The following is a 24,303-nucleotide window of genomic DNA, read 5'->3' on the forward strand; positions in this document are numbered from 1 at the left end:
CGAGGGCCATTGTATGTACACAACATTTACAAAATATATGTAATATGAAGTCAAAAACTGATAGAAACTACTTTCATGAGTTCCGTCCTGATGTCTTCACTTTAATCGTAGAACATTTCTCCAAACGATATGACTCTATTATTTCAGAACATGTCCATTTGTGCTTTTCATTTTTGTAAATGTACTTCCTAAATCTCATGGATTATCTGAGTTTTTTTCTACTAAAATCTATCACTTTTAGATTCAGATTTTTTCTCAGAATATCCCCCATCTCCAAGTTTTGTGGTTTAATTGATTCTATTTCATTATATTCACTTTAATCGATGACACATTGCGTTTCTCACCCATCTTTCTGTCTGTATCTTTTATTTTTTGTCAACTACCGTTTTTTCATACGCTGTTGAGACATCCAGCCGATTGATTGGCCGCAGCTCCAGAGTTTCTGACGTCGTTGTTTCTCTGTCTCCTTCAGTCGGCTCTGGCTAAGACGTGTGTGAAGCTGCTGTGCGAGGACCCGGCCTTCAGCGAGTACATCAAGTGCATCCTGATGGACGAGAGGACGTTCCTCAACAACAACGTGGCGTACTCCTTCCTCACATGCTTCCTGCACAAGGTACGAGCTGCACTGGGAGCAATTCGGTCTGCTTTGTAGTCACTTTTCCAGCCTGTAAAATCCATAGATTTAGGAGGTTCCCTAGTGGCCGTTAGCTGTACAACAAAAATGGGGGAAAAAGTCGCGGCTTATAGTCCGAAAAGTACGGTATTAGGAAAAGGTTCTTAAGAGAAATCAAAAGTGTTTGTTGTTGTAATACTCATGTTGACCACAAGAGGCTGCACTACCGCACGTTTGAAATAGGAGTTTAATTTGTAAATGCACAAAATTGGTATATTGTGTGTTAGCAAATTATGTAACAATATATACATTTAAACATTTGTGATGGTGCCTTGTAAAAATAAATCGTTGTGTGTGTGTGTGTGTGTGTGTAGGTGCAGGTGCTGTCGGGGCCCAGCTGCTCTAACCTGATCAGTGTGTTGGTGACGAACCTGCTGAGCGAGCAGAGCAGCCTGCAGCCAGAACTCATCGCTCACCGCCTGGAGCTCAGCAAGACCAGCGGCCTGCTGAACGCTGTACGAACACACACACACACACACACACACACACACACACACACACACACACACACACACACACACACACACACACACACACACACCTTTATTCTCCTAAAACTAAGGATCAAAAGTGCCCAGGCAAAGAGTTTCATATAAACCACAGAATATTTATTGTTATTTATGATATGAAATAAAAGAAAAGGACACTGAGAGGAGATCATGCTGTGTCGACAGTGAAGTCTGATATCTATGTTTTGATTTGGAAAGTGTTTTCATGTTGCTATTTCATTTCTAATTCAGACGTTTACATTTTGGATTGTTTATTTCTAGTCTTTGGATTTCTCCCGTCTTTGATGCTGCCGCGACGCAAACATTTCCCACATTGTGATCAATACAGTCCTTCTTATCTTGTCTTGGGTGGATCTTGTTCCAGGACCTGAGGGCGTTGGTGCTGCTGCTCTCCGTCTCCCCCCCCCAGGCCGTGGACCCGGCGCTGGGCCCCGCCCTGCAGGAGCTGCTGGCTCGATGCAGAGTGTGTGTGCAGCAGCGCAGCGCCCTGGAGCTGGAGGCCAAGGAGCACAAGGCCAAAGGTACAACACACACACACACACACACACACACACACACACACACACACACACACACACACACACACACACACACACACACCACACACACACACCACACACACACACACACACACACACACACACACACACACACACACACACACACGTGTTGGGAAAATCCTAAATGTACTCTTAATCAATATCAGAGTACACATGATAACAAATAACTGTAGCTGTGTACATGACAGGATGTACGATTCCTCTTCTTCGTGTCTCTTCTACATCAACATGTGTCCCCTCTTCTACATCAACATGTGTCCCCTCTTCTCCGTGTCTCTTCTACATCAACATGTGTCCCCTCTTCTACATCAACATGTGTCCCCTCTTCTCCGTGTCTCTTCTACATCAACATGTGTCCCCTCTTCTACATCAACATGTGTCCCCTCTTCTACATCAACATGTGTCCCCTCTTCTCCGTGTCTCTTCTACATCAACATGTGTCCCCTCTTCTACATCAACATGTGTCCCCTCTTCTCCGTGTCTCTTCTACATCAACATGTGTCCCCTCTTCTTCATGTCTCTTCTACATCAACATGTGTCCCCTCTTCTTCATGTCTCTTCTACATCAACATGTGTCCCTTCTTCTTCATGTCTCTTCTACATCAGCATGTGTCTCCTCTTCTTCATGTCTCTTCTTCATCAACATGTGTCCCCTCTTCTTCATGTCTCTTCTACATCAACATGTGTCCCCTCTTCTCCATGTCTCTTCTACATCAACATGTGTCCCCTCTTCTTCATGTCTCTTCTACATCAACATGTGTCCCCTCTTCTTCATGTCTCTTCTACCATCAACATGTGTCCCCTCTTCTTCATGTCTCTTCTTCATCAACATGTGGTCCCCTCTTCTTCATGTCTCTTCTACATCAACATGTGTCCCCTCTTCTTCATGTCTCTTCTACATCAACATGTGTCCCCTCTTCTTCACGTCTCTTCTACATCAACATGTGTCCCCTCTTCTTCACGTCTCTTCTACATCAACATGTGTCCCCCTCTTCTCCATGTCTCTTCTACATCAACATGTGTCCCCTCTTCTTCATGTCTCTTCTACATCAACATGTGTCCCCTCTTCTTCATGTCTCTTCTACATCAACATGTGTCCCCTCTTCTTCATGTCTCTTCTACATCAACATGTGTCCCCTCTTCTTCATGTCTCTTCTACATCAACATGTGTCCCCTCTTCTTCATGTCTCTTCTCCATCAACATGTGTCCCCTCTTCTTCATGTCTCTTCTACAACATGTGTCCCCTCTTCTTCATGTCTCTTCTACATCAACATGTGTCCCCTCTTCTTCATGTCTCTTCTACATCAACATGTGTCCCCTCTTCTTCGTGTCTCTTCTACATCAACATGTGTCCCCTCTTCTCCGTGTCTCTTCTACATCAACATGTGTCCCCTCTTCTTCGTGTCTCTTCTACATCAACACGTGTCCCCTCTTCTCCGTGTCTCTTCTACATCAACACGTGTCCCCTCTTCTCCGTGTCTCTTCTACATCAACACGTGTCCCCTCTTCTTCGTGTCTCTTCTACATCAACACGTGTCCCCTCTTCCTCGTGTCTCTTCTACATCAACATGTGTCCCCTCTTCTTCATGTCTCTTCTACATCAACACGTGTCCCCTCTTCTTCATGTCTCTTCTACATCAACATGTGTCCCCTCTTCTCCGTGTCTCTTCTACATCAACACGTGTCCCCTCTTCTCCGTGTCTCTTCTACATCAACACGTGTCCCCTCTTCTTCATGTCTCTTCTACATCAACACGTGTCCCCTCTTCCTCGTGTCTCTTCTACATCAACATGTGTCCCCTCTTCTTCATGTCTCTTCTACATCAACATGTGTCCCCTCTTCTTCATGTCTCTTCTACATCAACATGTGTCCCCTCTTCTTCATGTCTCTTCTACATCAACATGTGTCCCCTCTTCTTCATGTCTCTTCTACATCAACATGTGTCCCCTCTTCTCCATGTCTCTTCTACATCAACATGTGTCCCCTCTTCTCCATGTCTCTTCTACATCAACATGTGTCCCCTCTGTGTAAAGAGACTCTGAAAGTTTCAGGAACAAAGTTTCTCTCTTTTTGATCCATTTCTATAAAAACCTGTCTGAAAATGAGCTGATCAGATTTTGGCCACTTTGTGATGTCATAACGATGTGTTGTCTTGTGTAGCCATTAGCCAATCAGCAACCAAGGTACCCCCCCCCCCCCTTATCACCTGAATCTCCTCTAGAGCACCATTGAGTTCTTTGTAACCAAATGTCTCTCAGAGGGGCGTGGGGAGGGGCTCCTTATTTTCATCTAAAGTAACAGACAGAGAATCAGCACTTTGGAAACAGGGCTGAAACAGAGGGGATTATGGGTAATGCTGCAATGATCTGTTTGGTGAGCCAATCAGAGACAGGTTCTGTATATATCTGAGACCTGTGATATCTTGATGAGAAACAGTAAAATAGGGACCTTTTTAAAAAGATGAGAAACTGTTAAACCAGATCCGCTCGGCTCTAACATGTTTTCTCCTCTGTGTTGCAGCCGAGGAGGAGGGAGCGACTCCAGTGAAACGTCGCAGGGTGAGCAGTGAAGGGGGGGAGACGGCTCCTCCCTCCCTCCCCTCCACCTCTTCCTCCCTCCCCTCCACCTCTTCCTCCCTCCCTCCTACCTCCTCCTCCCTACCCTCCACCTCCTCCTCCCTACCCTCCACCTCCTCCTCCCTCCCCCCCTGCAGCGAGGTGAAGCCCGAGCAGCAGGAGGCTCTGACGTCGGACACGGAGACGAGAGACTCCTCCTCCCTCATCGACCCCGGCACGGAGCAGGACCCCCCCTCTCCCGAGCCCGGACCCCCCACGGCCTCCTCCTCGGGCAACAACATGGACTCCTCCCCCAAAGAGGAGAAGATGGAGGCGTCTTCGTCGTCGTCTTCCTCTTCATTCTCCTCCTCTTCATCGTCCCTGCTTCAGGAGGCGGGGGAGGAGCCTGAGAGACACAATGATGATGAGGAAGAGGGGAGGAGAGGCGAGGGCCAATCAGAGGAGGGGCAGGAAGAGAAGGAGGCGGGATCTAAGACCAGCTTAGCCCTGCCCCTTCCTGAGGACAGTGCCGCCGCCTTCCCATCATCCCTTGGGCTTGTGGGGGAGGGGCCAGAGGGCTGCATAGGCCCCGCCCCCTCCTCCTCTTCCTCCCCGCAGGCGTTCCCGGGCGCCTCCTCCCCCCCCGACATGCTGGACATGCTGTACAGGACGGTGGAGGCCACCATCGCCATAGTTACCAAACTGTCTGTTAAAGGCCCGCCCACTTCATGACATCATCACCTCACCGCCGTCATGAGATCTTAAACTCCTCCCCCTTTTCTCTCTTCCTGTCTGGAAATCTGACTTTTCTGCTCAGAGGAAGAAAAAAACGTTTCCGTTTTTTTCCCTGTTTTACTTCCCGCTGTTCCCGCGCTGCTGATGTTCAGTCGCTCGGTTATCCAGCTTCAGTGGCGCCCGCCGTGTTTCGCTCTTTAAAACTTCACGCGCTCCCCGTTTGAAAATAGAAAGTCGTTCAAAAGCTACAGCACATTTTTTTCAAAGGGCAAAAAAAGAAACGTTTCGTTGTTTTTTTTTGCGTGTTTTATACTGATTTGAATTTGTTTTGGAAATGATTTGTTTGTTTGAGGTTTGCTGTAACGGGGAAAGGTTTACAGAACTTTTGTCTCCTGTATGTAATTTAATTTTATGGCATTTTTACTGTGTATAAAAATGGTCGTTCTCTGTGCCAGTTTTGTACTTTATGAACGAGGCAGGTGAAAGTTGCCTTGACTCTTTCTGTGGTTTAAATATCCAGAAACTAAGTTTACCTGTAAATTAAGAGAACCACAAGAAACTTGATTCTGTAAAGAATCCTCTCTAGTCATTGCCTGAAGGTGTATATGAAAACTATATAAATATATATATAAATATCTTTATATATATATGAATATATAAAAGCGGTGCTTTATTTGACTGTGGTTGTAATAAAGCCCCCCCATGTTGGACCAGCTGGAGCTTTTATTTTGTTTACTGAAATACATTCCATAATCTGTTTCGCTTCTTCTGCTGTGCTCTGATCTTCTTCTGATTTTATTTTAATAGAGAATAAATGAATAAAAACAGTTTTAATATGAAGGATTATGAACTGAAATCCATCTGAAGCTGTGAGGGTTTCTTTATTTCCTCAGTGTTTGTTTAAAGGGGTCGTTCTCTGCTTAACTTCAGGTTCAGATTTCCTGTATTTCCTGTGATATGTTTCCATGCTTTAATGTTCAATGTGTTGGAGCGCTGGCCAAAGAAGCGCAGATGTTGCATAGTGATGTCACAATAGGCGCTTTTCACACCGGAGTACTTTTCCCAGGAATAGCTCCGATAGTTCTTGGGAATTTGCGTTCACACCAAAAATATCTGCAACTAGAACTTAGTTCATGAGAACCTTTTCCGTCCCTGCTAGAGAGCAGGTATTTCATGGGAGAAAAAGGTTCCCATTTCTGATTGGCTGGGCGGATTGCAAACCACGCCCCTTAAAACTCCCAAAACGTTTTGTGAAGCCGGCATTTTATTTGCTCGCATTAGCATTATTAGCATTAGCATTAATAGCATTAGCCCAGTGCACCAACGGAGAGTGACTAATTTATGGCAACACAAAATAAAAACGTGGAATCGGTGGAGTGATGAGGAGGTGTCGGCGCTTCTGCCGATTTACCCGGGGGACTTTGGGCGCAGTATACGCTGCGAAGTTGTTTGCGGCCTGCCAGTAAACCCAAAGCAGAAGCAGAAGAAGAAGAAGTGATGTCAGCGGCTTCATTTGCCTAATCCTCCCTCAGGGACTTTATTCCGGTGTGAACGCGATTTACTAGGACTAAAGAGTTCGGCGGGACTAAGTGCTGGTGACTAAGTACGGCAAAGTACTTGGTGTGAAAGCGGCTTATGTTACAGAAGTAAACAAATGGAGGTGTTTCAGGCAGGAGAGAAACTCCCTCTGGAGGAACACAAGGATGTGAGCCTCTGAGACCATTCACATGCACTGAAACCTATATGACACTCCAGGAGAGGAACGCCCCAAACAGAGAGAACAGGGCCTCTTATGAAAGATTGAAGTAAATTGTTTTCAGCTTCCAGATGTTTACACCAGCTTCAACGTTTCTGCAGAGGAGATGTAAGTACCAAACTTTTATTTATATCACTGGTGTGGGGGCGGCTCATGACAGGTTTACCACTTAATTTAAAGGAGACCTATCATGCTATATGTGAAAAATATCTTGTAGGGCCATACCTGTATAAGGTATATTTATACGTTTTCTTTTTCAAAATACCAAACATCATGCATTTTAGCCATGCCTCATTTTGCTCTATTTTCCTCTCCTCCACCCGGTCTCTGCATGAGCTGCAGCTGACCACGCCCCCCTGCAAAGGAGGGGGCCGAGTTACGAGCGTCATGTTACCATGCCACGGCAACCTCTCATTCCCCTGATTGGTGGAGAGTTGGCCATATAAGCGGAGCTCTGACATCAGACTATTTTCAAATCTATATCAGTCTGTAACAGATCCGTTGTAGCCCCGTTTTTAGAGATTTTGGGTATGGAGGAAAAGAGATGTTTTCTGACACTTGGTGAGTTCCCCGACACACCGGGGACACATATTCATGTATAAAATACGTACAAAGGTGCATTTTGCATGATTAATATATTTATTAAATGCTATTATGCTTTCTCGAACCTCACAGTATATATATAAATATACAGTTTGTCTTCAAGCTAGGTTAATTGATTAAAAACTAAATTATAAAAGTAAATTGTAATGTTTAAGGCAAGTGAATTATAAAAAAAAAAGTTAAAGGGGAAATACTAGTTTACTGTTTATATAAACCATGTTCACCTAGCTAGATTAAGTGAAAAAAACGGCAATAAATCTTACTTTAAAGGGGACCTACTGTATCATGCAAAATGCACTTTTTCATGTCTTTTATACATAAATATGTCCCCGGTGTGTCAGGGAACTCACGCAGCGTCAGGAAATAAAACCCTCTCTCTTTTCCTCCGTACTCAAATCTCTACAACGGAGCTGATCCAGATTTGCGTCCGATACGACGTAGCTAATATCTGAAATGTGGACCCACGGCCCAATCAGAAAGTCGCTATCAGAAACAATGCCCGACTGTTTTGGACGTAATATGGTCGGTGTTTACATTAGCATCGCTAACACTCAGAGCTAACCTGTACTGGAGAGCATGTGTGTGAAGAAGCAGGAAGTAGAAAGGAACTCACCTTGTGGTATAACCGGCAAGAGAGAAAGCCTTTGAGCTCCAGACTGTTTCAGAGAGGATCCTTGATAATCCATGATATGGCGTTTCATCACGGCAGCATTTAGTTTGGACAGTAGCTGCCGGGTCCCGCATAAGCTCCGCCCCTCTTTTTTTATATCACTTTTTTTTTTTTTTTTAAAGCTTTATCCCCCAAATCATTACTTTTGAAACAGGAAGTGAAACAGAGGGATATGAGGCATGGCTAGAATGGGTGATCTGTTTGGTATTTTGAGCAAAACACTTCATAGACATGTTTTTTATATATTCTTATATATCTGAGACCTATGCTATTGCCTAAAAATACCATGATAGGTGACCTTTAAATAACACAGCTGATCAACAACTGGATCATTGGGATTTGAAGTAAATGAAGACAGAGTATCAAAGTGAATAAATATGTATTTAGCAGGAAATGATTGTAATGCATTACTCTTTTTAATTGTGAAGCTACTTTGTATGTTATAATGCTGCAGTGGAGTTGGAGAAAGGTAAATGTGAATCAAACACGTGGCACAGCTCCGGTATGCCATGCTTTACCTCATGTTTTCTGCTGAGCCTCCTTCATCAGGGTGGGAGCTTCTTTGTTTACACCAGGTTCACAACATGACTCTCACAAAAGGAAATATAGATTTAATGAGTTTGGCTGTCAATTAACGGTTTAAAACAGATGTTTGAAGAATGCAATGCAAACAATAAGAAGAGATTAAATCATTAAGAATTATTTATTTATATTATAGTTTATTGTACAATTGTCATTTATATTTGTAATTTGTCACAGAATCACCTGAAGAAACCAATATCAAGTTCAGAGACGCATTTCTGCATCAAACTGCTGGTTATTGAATCATAAGATATCTGAAGCAGCATTACAAATACTCAACTTCATTCTACAGCTGGGATTCCTTTCAGGTTGATAAAAGAAATGACATTTTCAATCACAATACATGTTATTGTCCATGCATACAGTCCGGAAAGCGTCACAAAGAAACATTGCAACAATGAAAGAATGAAATAGAAGTATTAAATGACTTGCCCCTGGAGAGTAAAACAATATATCCATATCTAAACATAATTCAAACACATTTTGTTGATTTCATGAAGTTTCAGCACGACATACAAAATGAATACATTTCTTAAAAGCCAAGAATCCACAAAAAACATAATCAAACAATCCCATGACTTTAAAAGCTATAAACCCATTATACCAGGGACGGGTGGCGCAGTGGTGTGTGCATCTGATCAAGGGGTGCTGGGGAACTCCAGTTCGAAACCCGCTCCTGCCGCCACTGCGTCAGGCCGGTGTGTCCTTGGGCAAGACACTTCATCTGAACTTGCTCCTGTGGGTATTGTCCACAGTGACCATTGCATGTATAACAAATATGTGTAATGTGTATTTGTAAAGCGCTTTGAGCATCTGGAAAAGCGCTATAATAATGTAAGGAATTATTATTATTATTATAATAAAGTATATAAAAATGAACATTTGTTTTTGCTGCACTGAGACTGAGTAAAACTCTGTAAATAAAACATGATCAAATCTGAACATTTAAAATCTTACAGACACAAATTAAATTCTGATTATCATCTGTTGTTTTTTACCTTGATTATTTCAAAAGGATCTAGACAGACGAAGTCATGAAATAAATGTTTGAACTTTGTAGTAGTTCACTGTAGTTGCTGTCATAAGTCATTTGTAGACTAAGTGTGCAAAAACGTTTTTTTTACATTTGTACTTTGTAGAGAATGTAGACACAAGTTGGGAAGGGAGCACAATAAACCTGACGAGTTTTGAATTTGACGTTGATTATGAGTTAATTTTCAATTGATAATTAGCTCACAATAAATTCACTTTAGTTACTCACACAACTTGACACAAGCCATGGCTTCACGTCCGGACCTGAACCTCAACCTCTGGACTTGAGTCCGGACCTGAACCTGAATGTGAGTCCAGGTACGCAGCACTACTCCTGAGCGTCGCAGAGGAATCTCACGTTTGACAGATTTTGATATCAGCAGTTTTAGCATCACCAGCTTTTCCAATATTGAAATATGGGAAGAGTTTTCTCAGTGAAAGTGTCTCTGTGAGTTGCAGATGGGAGTCATGTCTTCAGGGGCGTAGAAGGACAACCTCCCCCGGTCATAGTCCAGCTGGACTCTGATCCTCTGGAGATTCTTCTCCACTCTGACAGTCTTACCAGCACCATTACTGTATTTTCCCACTGCGATGTATTAACACACCAGATTTCCATATTCTGGTGAGGCACGTCTCTCTCTCCCTTCCTGTCAGCTGACTCTTTAGTCAAACCTATAAGCCGTCAGGATGATCTCCCACCTCCACCTCCCAGCTGTGTCTCCCTGAGCTGAAGCCCTCAGAGCCCAGAACAGTAGCACCGTTAGTGAATCTCTCTGGATTACCAGGAAGCTGCTGATCTGTGTCTCCAACGCCTCACACTGGTCCAGATCGTCAGAACAGAGAGAGCCGGCTGTGTGCAGTGTTTGGGTCCAGAATGACGGGACTGAAGTGGACCTGGTCCTTCATCTTCTCCCAGACTCTGAAGGACAGGTTGCCCAGGTGTTTGGCCACATCTGTCAGCGCTCCTGAGAGCAGCTGTGGGTCTGACAGTGCGCTCTGGACTCTGGCTTCTGCTCCGAGTGGCTTTATAGCTGCTGAGGAAGGGCCCCGTTGTGTTTCTGCAGCTCTTCTTCAACAGCAGAGATGCTGTGTGACAGAGAGGAGATGTGCTCCTGAATGCTCTTCATCTCTCTGCTGATCGTCTTCCCCCTTCAGCTCCTCTTCCTCCCTCAGAGCTGCCAGTCTGGACTCCTCTTCTCTTTCAGGAACTGGTGGAGCTTGATGAACTTCTGCTCTGATCTGCCTCTCTGTGGACAGCAGCTGCTTCTCGGACACTTGAATCACTTCCTTGTATGTTTCCTCCACTCCTTTGTATGTGTCCCTCTTGTCCTGCAGAGACTCTAAGTCAGATTTCAGCAGGTCCTTCAGCTCACGGACTGCTTGTTCTACAGGAACCACCTCGTGACTCCGGTGGAGAGAGAACTCACAGACAGGACACACAGCTCTCTCTTCATCCTTACAGAACAATCTAGGCTCTTCTGGATGTTTACTACACACCACCTCCACCTACCTCTCCTTTCTCTGTCTCAGATGATCCAGCTTTCTGTCTCTCAGCAAAGGAGTCAGCCAGCTCCTTCATTGTAAAGTTCACCCAAGGAACATCTTTAGAAGATTTTCTTTTACAAATGGGACAGTTTTTGTTCTTACTTTGTTCCCAGAATGTCTGCAGGCAGCTCGAACAGAAGCTGTGGTTGCAGCCCAGAGACACGGGATCTCTGAAAGTCTCTGAGCACACATGGCAGCTCAGGTAACTTTCAACAAGAACGATTTTCTCAGCCATTTGATATTAAAGTTATTTTCAACAGGACTCACCAACTTCCAAAGTCTCTCCTCTTCTCCCCCAAATATACTCCAAACGTGTCTCGCAGCAGAGATCCCACACCCTGTAATGGCGTCCTCAGCTCTTCAACGATGTCAAAATCCTCTTTCGTTTTCTCTGCCCTCCGTCTCAGGGTGAATTATCACCATCAGGAAATGCTGCTATGTCATTTATTCACCAGCAGATGGAGGCAGGATGTCTTTCAGAGGGAAATGTACTTTGGTGTTCAGTTCAGGACGATGACTTTGTCCAGGTAGGCCTATCTGTTGGAAGACAAACACATTAGATTTAATACGTTTAAAAAAACAACAATGTGATAAAAAGGAAAAAGCTCATATATCAAAGTTTGAAGTGCACAGTTTTGTGTTCTTACTTTGTTCCCAGAATGTCTGCAAGCAGCTCGAACAGAAGCTGTGGGTAGTATGGGATTAGTTTTGTATCATAAAGATAAAGCAACACTTTCTCAGAAATAAAGCAAAACTTTGAGTTTAAAAAAAAAAAAAAACGGAGTCAAGCAAAATAAATAAATTTCAAAAATAAAACTATGAGTTGCAAACAAAATCATTTGTGGAATCTGTGTAAAAAAGTATTTTTTCTTTGTTTTAACATAGGTTTCTGTTTGCAGTTCTTGTTTCTTGTTTCTCAATGATCAGACTTTTGCTCTCAGCTCTCTCTTTTGCGCTCCTCTCATTTTTGTTTTCGATTTTTGACACAAAACGTCCCAGGTAGGCGTGACTTTCAGGGGTGCATTCCCATTGGCTACTCAGTTTTTGAGTGACAGCCCACTACTAGGGATGTCCCGATCACCTTTTTTTGCTCCCGATCCGATTCCGATCATTTGATTTTGACAATCTGCCGATACCGATTTTTCCCGATCCGATCTTTATGCAATGCATTAAGAGAAAAAAAAAGTAACAGATAACGGCTGGTCATCCAACGCGATGAATTCAGCTATCTTGGCTGTTATTTTTTTGGCCTTTTCTCTGTTCTGGGGCAGTTTCTCTTTCCTTTTAAAAGTCTCTGAAAGTGTCGGTTGTTTCAGTGCCGTTCCCCGAGTGGCCGCTGTGTACTCGCCGTGCTGTTGTTGGTGTTTGTTTCTCAGGTGGTGTATTAGATTGGTCGTGTTGAACGTAGCTCTGTTCTTTCCACCACGCGGAACCTCCGCCTTGCAAACATTGCATCTGGCTGTTACACTGCCTTCGCTTTCAATTTTATAATACTTCCAAACTCCTGACATTTTCTCTGTCCCGACTCCCGAGCAAGTGTTGGGTGTAACGCGTTACAAAAAGTAACGGAGTTACAGTAATATATTACTTTTTGCTGTAACGAAGTAATGTAACGCATTACTAATGAAATGTGGGGTAATACATTACCCGTTAACAATGCTCAGTAACGCAGTTACAACACATTTTAACCCGAAATTAATGGTGTTTTGTTTTGTAACAATGTACTAACATAGCGAGACATTCCGACACCAGACAAATTGTGCGGGTAGAGTTAGTAAACCTGGTGTTTACTCTTTCAGGCTTCGCGCCGGGATCTTCGGGGCAGTTGAATGTTCAAAAAAGAGAACGGAGCGAAAAATACCAACAACAAATTGTGTCAGCTGCGCGTGACCTGCTCCGCTGCGCGTGCATCATTTCCAAAGTGCTTCCACAGCAGTGACACACATCTGTGGATAATCATTTATACGAAAATGGTTAAAGCAACCATCACTAAACGCCAGCAACACTGCATCTACTGCAGACCGTAGCAACAGGTCGGATGGGGACATCACGTGACCCTCCGCTGTGGACACTAGCTTACTCCCGCCTGACTCGCCGCCCTCAACCCCGGAGCAGCACTCTTCATCGCCCGAAACACCGCCGCCCCTCTGCGGCCCGCAGGTGGCCAGCCAGGATACCACGGCAACACAGAGCCTGCCCAGGTAGATCTAAACAAGTACCCGCCCTGTACAGTGGGGTTTAGGCGGTCATTTTGCAGCTCGTGGTATACAAATAGACAAGGGCTAGAATATGTGAAAAATAGTGCCATATTCGGCCATGCCTGTAGAAATGTTGGGTCAAAAATAATGCATACAATAGCACAGATGCCTTCACCACTAATGGCTACAAAAAGATCTCATATCCCAAGCTTATCAACGAGCTGATGTTGCAGCTGAAATGATCTCCAGGTCACAAAGTCAACCTGATGATGTGATACCAGTTCTCAAGCACAGTAAATGTTCTCTTCCCAGAGTATATGATGGGACCAAGGTGATGTTTAGTAGGCTACATGGTTTTAATAATACTTTTGCTTTTCAATGTTTGCCATTTCAAACCATGAGCTGGTTCAAATAATATTTGCCTTGATTTACAAAATGTTCTCATTTGTTTTATCAGTAGGCTACAGCTTTGAAGCTTTTGTGCTTTTCTTTGCCACAGTCCATTTTGGACTGTATGAAATATTTCAGGATTGCACTTTTAACTCACTTGAAATGTTCTCACTTGCTTGGTTTCAAAACATAACAAATGCCATAATCTGTTCATTGGGACCATCAATGCTATTTCTCATTGCTGTTGCCGGCCACTATTGCTCATGTAAACCTACTACTGCATTGCGCGCCCCCTGTAACCTCAGAGGCACCCTGAGTCATTTTGTTCTGGAGCCGGGCCTGCACACGGCCACATGCCTAAACAACACTACAGAGCCCATTCCGTGTCCTGTTAGTTGTTTACTTACTTAATACAAGTTGTCAGTAGCCTTAAGGGCCTACACAGTTGTTATGCTATACCACATTGCCCTTCACTGGATGTATAATGAGCTGCACTAAACTACATTTCAGCATTTAAAATACCTAGCCATTCTTTTGCGGTTATTTTGGTGAAAGTAACTAAAAAGTAACTAAAGTAGTGTAACTCATTACATTTCAGAGACAGTAATTTTGTAATGTAACTTATTACTTTCAAAAGAGAGTAATAAGTAATATGTAATATATTACTTTTTGGAAGTAACTTGCCCAACACTGCTCCCGAGTCACCAGCTGAACGTAGCCTCTCGTTAGCTTACTGCTACCATTAGACACTGCGCCCACTCTGTTGTCAGATTTCAGAGGAATAAGCAACCAGGTCTGAAAACAAGCCCAAAGAAAGCAACACATACATGATGTTGGTAATTTTAAACAAAAACTAAGTCCTCAGGATGACTTTAAGACGTGAACATGGTCATTTTTGTTTTGTAACATTAAAGAAAAAAAAATATTTTATAAAAAAAAAGAAAAAAAAAAAATCCCGATCCCCGATTTTTTCTCCCGATCCCCGATTTTTTGAAATCACGTGATCGGCTCCGATCCCCGATCACGTGATCGGCTCCGATCCCCGATCACGTGATCGGCTCCGATCCTCGATCACGTGATCGGATCGGACATCTCTAACCCACTACACCACAGATCATACAGTTCAACTCATGCAGCAAACTCCGGTGTCCACTCGGCCACGTTAGTGCTGGGCTGAAGTCGACTGGTCCATTTAGCTTAGGAACCTTCCTGAAGGAGTGAAATGACCCGGAAGTCCCCTCAGTGGCAGCCATGATAAGTGCCGTTTCGAATTCTCTAGAATGATGAGAATGATAGGAAAGGAGGTTTCAAACTTCCTTTATAACCTCCTTTAGCTTAGGAACCACTGGACCCTCCCTCACCGACAGGAGAAGCGAAAATGCTGTCCCACAATGCCTTGCAGCCGCAGCATGTGCCGTCACTCAACAGTCGGCCGTTCACGGAAACAACCGATTATGACCGAGAAATTATATCATGAAAGTTACGGTGCTTATTAAGCATTTTAAAAACATAGGTGGTAAGTTGCCAAAGTGCTTTGTTTTGAACGTTCATCAGTATTATAATCAAAAAGAGAAATATGAACGTTAGTTTTCACTGAAATTATCAAATAAAGTCAACATTTCACAGTCTTTACTGAGCTGTGTGGGGTTTTTGTTCAACTTTTAAAAGATGTTTGAATGGTGATATACACAGTGATAGATGTTAAGGACTAACGTTCATAATAAATACATTTGTCTTTTCATAGTTCATACAATCTTTGGGATCATTAGTATTAATGTGGACCGGAGGGAGAGGGTGACGAGCAGAAGTTTCACTTTCCTTTTTTATTTCAATTCCAGCTTTGGTCCTGAAGAATATGTTTCTCTGTTGTCCCCGTTCATAAAGCATAAAGCAGCAGCATCAGAGCACGGTGCAGAGTCTCTAGATGAGTTCACAGTAGTCCCTCGTTCTTATTAAACATCCATGTTGTAGTCCGCTGTATAGAAAACTATAGTTCCCCCACAGCAGCAGACGCACATTCAGGACCTCCGCTGGCGCATCTTAAACACGTGGGATAGTGAAAGTGCATTCGGATTCTCTAAAGTACCGCAGTCTCTTCTCCTAAGTCCTTTTGAATTCTCCTATCCACTATCCCTTAACCCCGTGACGTTTCACTCAGAGGTCAAGGAATAGACGATAGGGTTAGAATTTAGGAGCTGATTTTTAAACAATCCGACTGCAGCCCTGGTGTCTCCTGGGGAGTTTTCATGAACATATCGGACTTATCTTATGGATTGCTGTGCATTAGACTTGTGTTGTGTAGTTTATACTTTATTCCAACTTTAAATATTGTAATACCTGAACACACTGCTGCTGTTAAATAAGTTCCCAATTTGGGATTGATAAAGTGTCTATTTATTTATTTTATAGATAAAACAAAAACACATCTATGTATTTTCAAGCTAAAGGTGATGCACAATATAAACTGTATACTATTATTTTTTCAAAGACATGTTACATTTCAAAAGCATATATTGCTATGTTTAGGACAAACAATTAAAGACTGCTTTAATTTAACAAATTCTACAATCTAAAAGTGGCAGATTTGCTTTATTAAACAGACCAGACCCAGTAGGCTGCATGCCAACACAATTAGGAACATGCTCACATCTTACTATGTTGGTCTGAAGAGCTGAAGCATTCAGACACAATGGATAACAACTGCGTTGTCTCATTCTATATCCTGTGAGAAAATGATATACAGTTCTTCTTCTACTACTTCTTCTTTTTTCTTTAATGGCGAATCGCTTCCACTTGGAGCATATATCGCCACCTACTGTTGATTTATTAAATGTTTATATTAAATCCTTGTCCTCAGACCAGTGTTTTTGAGGAACTTGAAGATCAGCTTGTTTACTTAATTTCTTGATTTACTTTCGTATATTGACTTGAAATCCATGTCCTTGATGTTATGTTGTTCCAGTGCAGTTTTCAGAATGAGTCTTTGTCTGTTATAATCCAGGCAGCTAAAAAATACACGATGTAATTTTTCTCCCCAATTTCCGGCGCCCCGATGGGTTGATGCGCCCTTAGCATTCGCCTATACTGCCTATGCCAAGGGCCGGCCCTGGTGAAAGCAATATGACATCAACAAAAAATAAGACAGACAACTACAGATAGCACCACACATGATGGTTACTTGTTATTATTTAGGGCTGCCTGTATGGATCAGGTTTTTGCCAAAGCGAGCCCTTTTACTAGAATAATAATATGTTATGTATTATATCAACCGTATTGGTACAATGACGACATCTAGTGACGGATTTTGGAACATTGATTTGATTTTTCTCATGGCAGTTAGACTCTAGAGACAAACCAGGGGACTTTATTTTTATTTTGAATCTGTGTCTGTCCATTTGGTGTAGTATTTGATCAAATATTACATTTGATTTATACATTAGTCACTTTCTTATGAAGTGCCAGGTTTTAGGCCTTGATTTGAACATTCAATCCTGAAAATAAAAAATCAACCAGATTAATGTTTCTTTAATCCTGACTAGAGGTAAGTAAATCTGTATAGGAAGACGAGTTAAGGGATAGAGGAGAAAAGGTTATGGTATAATTACAGAGCCTGTCAATTTATAAATTGAGGAAATCAATGTTAGTCTGTTAACCAAAGTGCAGCCATCTATCTATCAACTATCTACTATCTATTACTAAAGACCAGAGGCAAAGAACAGAACGAGAAGGGTAAAAATAAAGAAGCAAAGACATTGTAGAGCAGAGAGAAGGAATAAAGCTCGGTGTGTCAATTCATTACATTGCCAGTATTTTTCGTTGTTGTGAAAAAAAAATCGCCCCCCTCGGATTTTTTAACAGCCCCCTCAGTAATTTCATCCTGGAGCCGGGCCTGGTCTGAACGCTCACTCACTGCTAGCTATGTAGCTAACTGTTAGGCTACTTAGCTTGCATTGTTATGGATCTAAAGGTAGCAAAAGCTAACTTTCATAGCACAGCTTTACTTCTCACTTAACACAATAAAGAAACGGACCGTATAGTACAGCACAAATGATCAATACTTAGTTTATTTTCACTTGTAGTATTATAATAATTGAAATGCTGGTTCTTCTGGAGGTGTTGTTGGCGCACCGCAGCAGCCTGCACTGTACAATCGCTGGAGGGCTGGGCTGTCACTCAAAAACTGAGTAAAACAAAGAAAAAATACTTAGTATACTAGTTTACATGATTACACAAATGATTTGTTTGCAACTTATAGCTTTATTTTTTAAATTCATTTTATTTTGCTTGACTCAGTTTTTTTTCTTTTAAACTCATAGTTTTGTTTTATTCTGAGAAAGTGGTGCTTCATCTTTATGATACAAAACTAATCCCATGTGGTTCCAGCTCAGAGACTCAGGATCTCTGAAAGTCTCTGAACACACATGGCAGCTCAGGAGACTTCAAGAAGCAGCTCACCTTTGACTTCCCCTCGGTGTGCCTCTTACGGCCCTCTAACTGTGCGTTGCTGGAGATCTCCCACAGTGCACTGGTGTCGAGGCTCTCTTCAACAAAGTCAGAATTCTCTTTCAATCCCTCTAATCTCTTTCACTAGTTAATCATTGATAGTTAGAAATGCAGTCATCTGTTTTTATGACCAGCAGATATATTGGAAATATGAACTTCGGAATCTGGAAGACTTTCAAGTTCTGACTCAAACATGTTTTTAACCCATTTGTTTCCTCTGTTTGATCATCTGACCAGTGTTCAATCTAAACTTAACCCTTGTACGGTGTTCGGGTCTGTGGGACCCGGTTTCATTATTTAGCTAAAGCAAAACGATACGATCAATTATTTTGTCATACTCACACTCAATGGCCTTGGCTCATTTTCTGTGAGGAACATCAGAACACCCCCCCCCCCCCACATGTATATTACATACAGGATGTTCTGGTCGGGTGTGTGTGTGTGTGTGTGTGTGTGCAAAATAAATAAAAAATAAATAGCATGATGGCTGACCTTTAAGAGAAACTCATGGCTGATGTTCAGTTGATTACTTTCCCTACATTACATCTAGACTTGTGTTACATTCAAATATGTAAAAGCAGAAACACGTCTGGAATCAAAACAGTAAAAAAGCAGACGATTTGAAAAGATACAATTTAAAGTATGTTTTATTATACAGATGTTTTATGGTCCATTGTTACTACAGAGCTCCAGAAATATTATTTACATTTTTGCGAATAAAGTGCAAAGATAGATCAAATGTTTGTCTGGAAATAAAGAGTGACATTTGAACATCAGAAATTTGTTAAATTATAAACATGTTTGGTTAGTTTACGACAAAATACAATCGAGTAAATTTAATGAATCAACTAACACACTCACTCCATAAGCGTCCAGGAGCGACGTTTGGTCAGTGTCCGTGGCGTGCAGTTGTGACGCTCCTAGGCTCCTTCAGCGTCATAAAGGGACGCAAATAGCTTTCAACTGATTGCAATGTATTCCCATCTGCGGCGGGATTTGACGCTCATGGAAGCACGGCATTTGTTTGTGTCGACTGCCCTTAAAGGCAATGTGAGCGTCCATTCCCATTGGATAACGGAGAATTGTACACCCGAAAGTAAGTGTTCCCCTTACTGTCGATTGATTTTACAGTGATATCTGCACTACTCATCGACTAAAAAACACCAGATTATCCTTGTTAATTACACAACATTGATTGGTTTAAATTGTGTGCAATGCTTTTGTATTTTTCCCCTTCGATTCGGAGAAACAAATATTTTTTCGGAGTGAAGGATGGCAGAAGACACTACACTACCCAGAATCCCCAGCTATCGTTTGGCCTACACCATGTGCTCTGTTTGACACACCCAGTGATTAGTTCTCAAGCTCCCTCGACTTCAAACTGAATTGCGGTGAGAACATTTTACCTGCTTTCAGATTTGTTTCGTATCGCTCAGGCTGATCAGAGGATTTCAATCAAATCTGCTGCTGTGATGTTTGTGTTTGTCTGGAGAGCGCCACTTTTTGACACTTTAAAAAGCTGACTGTCTTTTAATTTGGTCCGTCATTACAATAATAAATGTAAGATCTAAAAATGGATCAATTAACTATCTTTTCCCAGAGCTTTCAGCAGCATTTCATGGACTTGCTCAGTATGGACATCACTGTTTCAAACATCCATTTATCAATGATAGCGTCAATTAGCAGCCTTTGGACCAAGGTGTTTTGAAACTGCTCGAAAAGTCTAAATATTTAGGAAGCAGACGGCTTGTAATGTTTCTAATCTTTAACACAAAGTGGCTTTAAATATATTTATCAGTCGTGATGTCGTTGGCGCTCTGCAGACAAGGAGTGAATCAGCTGTTTTCAGATCAGAGAGTGGTTCTGCTTTCCTCTCCGTCTCTCTCCTCGTTCTTCCACTGTGCGTTTGCTTTAAACCTCACACTGTCTCCGTCCGTCCCTCCGTCTTCTGCTGCTTTCTCCTGTTCCCTCGTCTGTCAATGAAACAAGTACAGGACATTTAATCAAATACTTTAAAGGTCCCCTGCTATACTCTTTTTTCATCAATATATTACAGGTCTCAGATATATACAGAGCCTCTCTCTGATTGGCTGAAACACCAAACAGATCATTGCAGCATTACCCATAATCCCCTCTGTTTCAGCTGATTCTCTGTCTGTTACTTTAGATGAAAGTAAGGAGCCCCTCCCCACGCCCCTCAGAGAGAGATTTGGTTACAAAGAACTCAATGGTGCTCTAGAGGAGATTCAGGTGATAAGGGGGGGGGGGGGGTAACCTTGGTTGCTGATTGGCTAATGGTTACACAAGACAACACATCGTTATGACATCATAAAGTGGCCAAAATCTGATCAGCTCATTTTCAGACAGGTTTTTATAGAAATGGATCAAAAACAGAGAGAATCTTTTTTCAGAGTCTCTTTCCACAGAGGGGACACATGTTGATGTAGAAGAGACATGAAGAAGAGGGGACACATGTTGATGTAGAAGAGACATGGAGAAGAGGGGACACATGTTGATGTAGAAGAGACATGAAGAAGAGGGGACACATGTTGATGTGGAAGAGACATGGAGAAGAGGGGACACATGTTGATGTAGAAGAGACATGAAGAAGAGGGGACACATGTTGATGTAGAAGAGACATGAAGAAGAGGGGACACATGTTGATGTAGAAGAGACATGAAGAAGAGGGGACACATGTTGATGTGGAAGAGACATGAAGAAGAGGGGACACATGTTGATGTAGAAGAGACATGGAGAAGAGGGGACACATGTTGATGTAGAAGAGACATGAAGAAGAGGGGACACATGTTGATGTGGAAGAGACATGAAGAAGAGGGGACACATGTTGATGTAGAAGAGACATGGAGAAGAGGGGACACATGTTGATGTAGAAGAGACATGGAGAAGAGGGGACACATGTTGATGTAGAAGAGACATGAAGAAGAGGGGACACATGTTGATGTAGAAGAGACATGGAGAAGAGGGGACACATGTTGATGTGGAAGAGACATGGAGAAGAGGGGACACATGTTGATGTAGAAGAGACATGGAGAAGAGGGGACACATGTTGATGTAGAAGAGACATGAGGAAGAGGGGACACATGTTGATGTAGAAGAGACATGAAGAAGAGGGGACACATGTTGATGTAGAAGAGACACGAGGAAGAGGGGACACATGTTGATGTAGAAGAGACACGAAGAAGAGGGGACACATGTTGATGTAGAAGAGACACGAAGAAGAGGGGACACATGTTGATGTAGAAGAGACACGAAGAAGAGGGGACACATGTTGATGTAGAAGAGACACGAAGAAGAGGGGACACATGTTGATGTAGAAGAGACATGAAGAAGAGGGGACACATGTTGATGTAGAAGAGACATGAAGAAGAGGGGACACATGTTGATGGAGAAGAGACATGGAGAAGAGGGGACACATGTTGATGTAGAAGAGACATGAAGAAGAGGGGACACATGTTGATGGAGAAGAGACACGAAGAAGAGGGGACACATGTTGATGTAGAAGAGACACGAAGAAGAGGGGACACATGTTGATGTAGAAGAGACGTGAAGAAGAGGGGACACATGTTGATGTAGAAGAGACATGAAGAAGAGAGGACACATGTTGATGTAGAAGAGACATGAAGAAGAGTGTTTTCTGTTCTATTTAATGATCACATGTGTCTTTGTCTCTGCGAGTCCTCATCTCCAGATTACTGATCATGTGACGGACGCACCAACAGTGAGCGCTACGACATCCTGGTAACATGGAGGATAATGTCCAAGACTTTGAAATATGACATCACAAGCTGACCGTCATATATTGTGACACTTTGACACTTCTTCGTACCTGTTCAGACACTTCCGCCCCGCTCAGAGTCTTGTTCCTGTAACAAACAGATTTCATTAGAAGCCTTCAGACGCACGCTGTGAGGAAGAGTGAGGAAGACCACGGGGAGTTGGTGGAGGACTCACATGTAACCTTCAGCGTTTCGCTCCATGTCAAAGCTCTCCTTGTCTGAATCCTGCTCGTGTTTCTGACTCCTCTTGGACCTGAGAGGAAACACGTCGTCATTTTGAAATGTGACGGACACTAGGGCTGCTCAATTAATCGTATTTTAATCGCGATTACGATTATGGCCTGCAACGAATACGAAAACAACGTAATCGAAATAAAACGATTATTTTTTTATTATTATTACTTTTTTTTAATATTTTTTTTTTTTTGGTTTTTCAGTCGAGTTATATTTAAAGTTCAGGTTAATCAACTGTTAAAACATACTGTTCACATTTTCTTTCTCCAATAAATGGATGTTTTCAAAGTCAATGAATAAATAATCGCAATTACAATTATTGACCCAAATAATCGAGATTATGATTGTTGCCATAATCGAGCAGCCCTAACGGACACTTCTACCTTCATTCACCCTGAGTCCTGGAGGATTCACGCATTGAGACGCTGATATTTAAACATTAAACATGCCTGAGTTATTATCAGGGTTCACACACTTTTTCACCAATGATTTTCCATGACCTTTACCTAATTTTCCATGACCCCAAAAATGACTTTCATTTAGCTAGCAAGCGCTGCCTTCCCCCATATTCGAAATATTGAATATTTTACTTCACAGTTTGCATTTAGCACGTCTTGGGTCTTTTGATAGCCACTTTGCTACTTATCCTTTAGAAGCCATACATTGTTGAAACTGCACTTCCCTGGCGTCTTGGCAGCCTTATATCAAATAGTAGCTCCGACACGCTAAAGCCGCTTTAGACATCTCTCACCAGCGAAATACTGCGACAGCTGCCATTTTACGTTTCATTACTGTTTCGATACAGTATTTATTATCATTATAGTATCACTTTCGCCGATTAGATAAAATATAAATTATATTTTGATGCAACTTTAATTATATTTCCATGACTTTTCCAAAACTTTGGGGAAAATATTGTTTTCCAGGGCCTGGAATTTGCATTTTGAATTCCCATGACTTTTCCAGGTTTGCAATGACCGTACGAACCCTGTATATGTTAGGCTTTAGGAAAAGGGTTGATGACATACAAATAAGAAGGACTTAGGGTACAAGTGTTGATTTTAAATAAGCATCGTTAATCACTGAAAGGGGATCTCTTCTTGTTCTCGTCCTTTTCTTGCGAACAGTAAAACATGTTGAGTTGAAGAGGTTTTGTCTGGGAGGAAGGGACAAACCCTGGGGCATTAAAGTCTAACAGTGTGAACATAAAGAGAGGAAGGCAGGAAGGGGTTTTTAACGCATGTATGAAAAATGGATGCAGAACTTTGACATCATGCGATAAATAAAATAAATGTAAGTTTATTGAGAATATTTTCAACAATCTAATAATTTACCGCAGACAGAAATTCATCAGAATTCTGAGATCGACCCCATCTAACGTAAAAAAAACGACTCGTATTAAACCTGCATTGTGTCATTTCTCTCTCCACGGGGTACAGATGATACCGACATGCTTTAATGACGACCTCTCTTCTCTCACCTGAAGATCAAGGCCACAGCAACGATCAATCCCAGCATGCTCAGCGCCAGCAGGACGCCCAGAGCGATGATTGCCGGCTGGCTGGAGGCGGGACCTTCAGGTTCTATCTCCACCTCGAAGTGCAGCCCCTCCCCGAACACTTTGAACAGCTCCGCCCTCACAGCCGCCGCCTCGCTCTGCAGCTTCCTGCAGGGGGGGGGTGTTAGAGGTAGCACACATATCTTCTAACTCAGCGCTTCTCAAAGTTCTTTCAGTAATACCCCCTTTGACATTTTTTCTCAGCCAAGTACCCCCTGACCGACCCCGACATTTTTTTTAATAGAAAAAGCCTATAAATAATTACAATATAGTGATGTTCCATCAGTGTGTGAGTTATTAACTCCATCGTGAATTACAACAAACTAAGGATATTTTCATCTTTATGCATGATAACGAAAAACAGATTTTTCCAAGGGGTTTTTCAATTGAAGTTATATATGT

General features: G+C 42.4%; 3 protein-coding genes and 1 pseudogene across 3 annotated transcripts in view; 1 reads left to right on the forward strand and 3 right to left on the reverse strand.

The window, feature by feature from the left end:
- The window catches only part of usp34 (ubiquitin specific peptidase 34), a 95,791-nt gene extending 89,918 nt beyond the window's left edge, over window positions 1–5,873 (forward strand). The window contains 4 exon segments of the mRNA XM_071204925.1: window positions 473–613; window positions 988–1,128; window positions 1,547–1,703; window positions 4,264–5,873. Coding sequence (XP_071061026.1) covers window positions 473–613; window positions 988–1,128; window positions 1,547–1,703; window positions 4,264–5,030 — 1,206 coding nt within the window. The 3' untranslated portion in view covers window positions 5,031–5,873.
- LOC117450830 (protein SPMIP3-like) overlaps window positions 1–24,303 on the reverse strand; it is a 349,252-nt gene that overhangs the window by 232,104 nt on the left and 92,845 nt on the right. The gene's annotated exons all lie outside the window — the stretch shown is intronic.
- LOC117450813 (zinc-binding protein A33-like) lies at window positions 9,849–11,546 on the reverse strand (annotated as a pseudogene).
- Window positions 18,979–24,303, reverse strand: part of LOC117453111 (cadherin-23) — a 51,190-nt gene continuing 45,865 nt past the window's right edge. Inside the window, exons 30-33 of the mRNA XM_034091986.2 lie at window positions 23,824–24,009; window positions 22,285–22,362; window positions 22,160–22,196; window positions 18,979–20,285 (exon numbers count right to left, since the gene is read on the reverse strand). Of these exons, the coding sequence (XP_033947877.2) occupies window positions 20,163–20,285; window positions 22,160–22,196; window positions 22,285–22,362; window positions 23,824–24,009 (424 nt within the window). The 3' untranslated portion in view covers window positions 18,979–20,162. The remainder of the gene's footprint in view (window positions 20,286–22,159; window positions 22,197–22,284; window positions 22,363–23,823; window positions 24,010–24,303) is intronic.

The sequence above is a fragment of the Pseudochaenichthys georgianus genome, chromosome 1 (assembly GCF_902827115.2).
Source record: "Pseudochaenichthys georgianus chromosome 1, fPseGeo1.2, whole genome shotgun sequence".
Taxonomy (NCBI): domain Eukaryota; kingdom Metazoa; phylum Chordata; class Actinopteri; order Perciformes; family Channichthyidae; genus Pseudochaenichthys; species Pseudochaenichthys georgianus.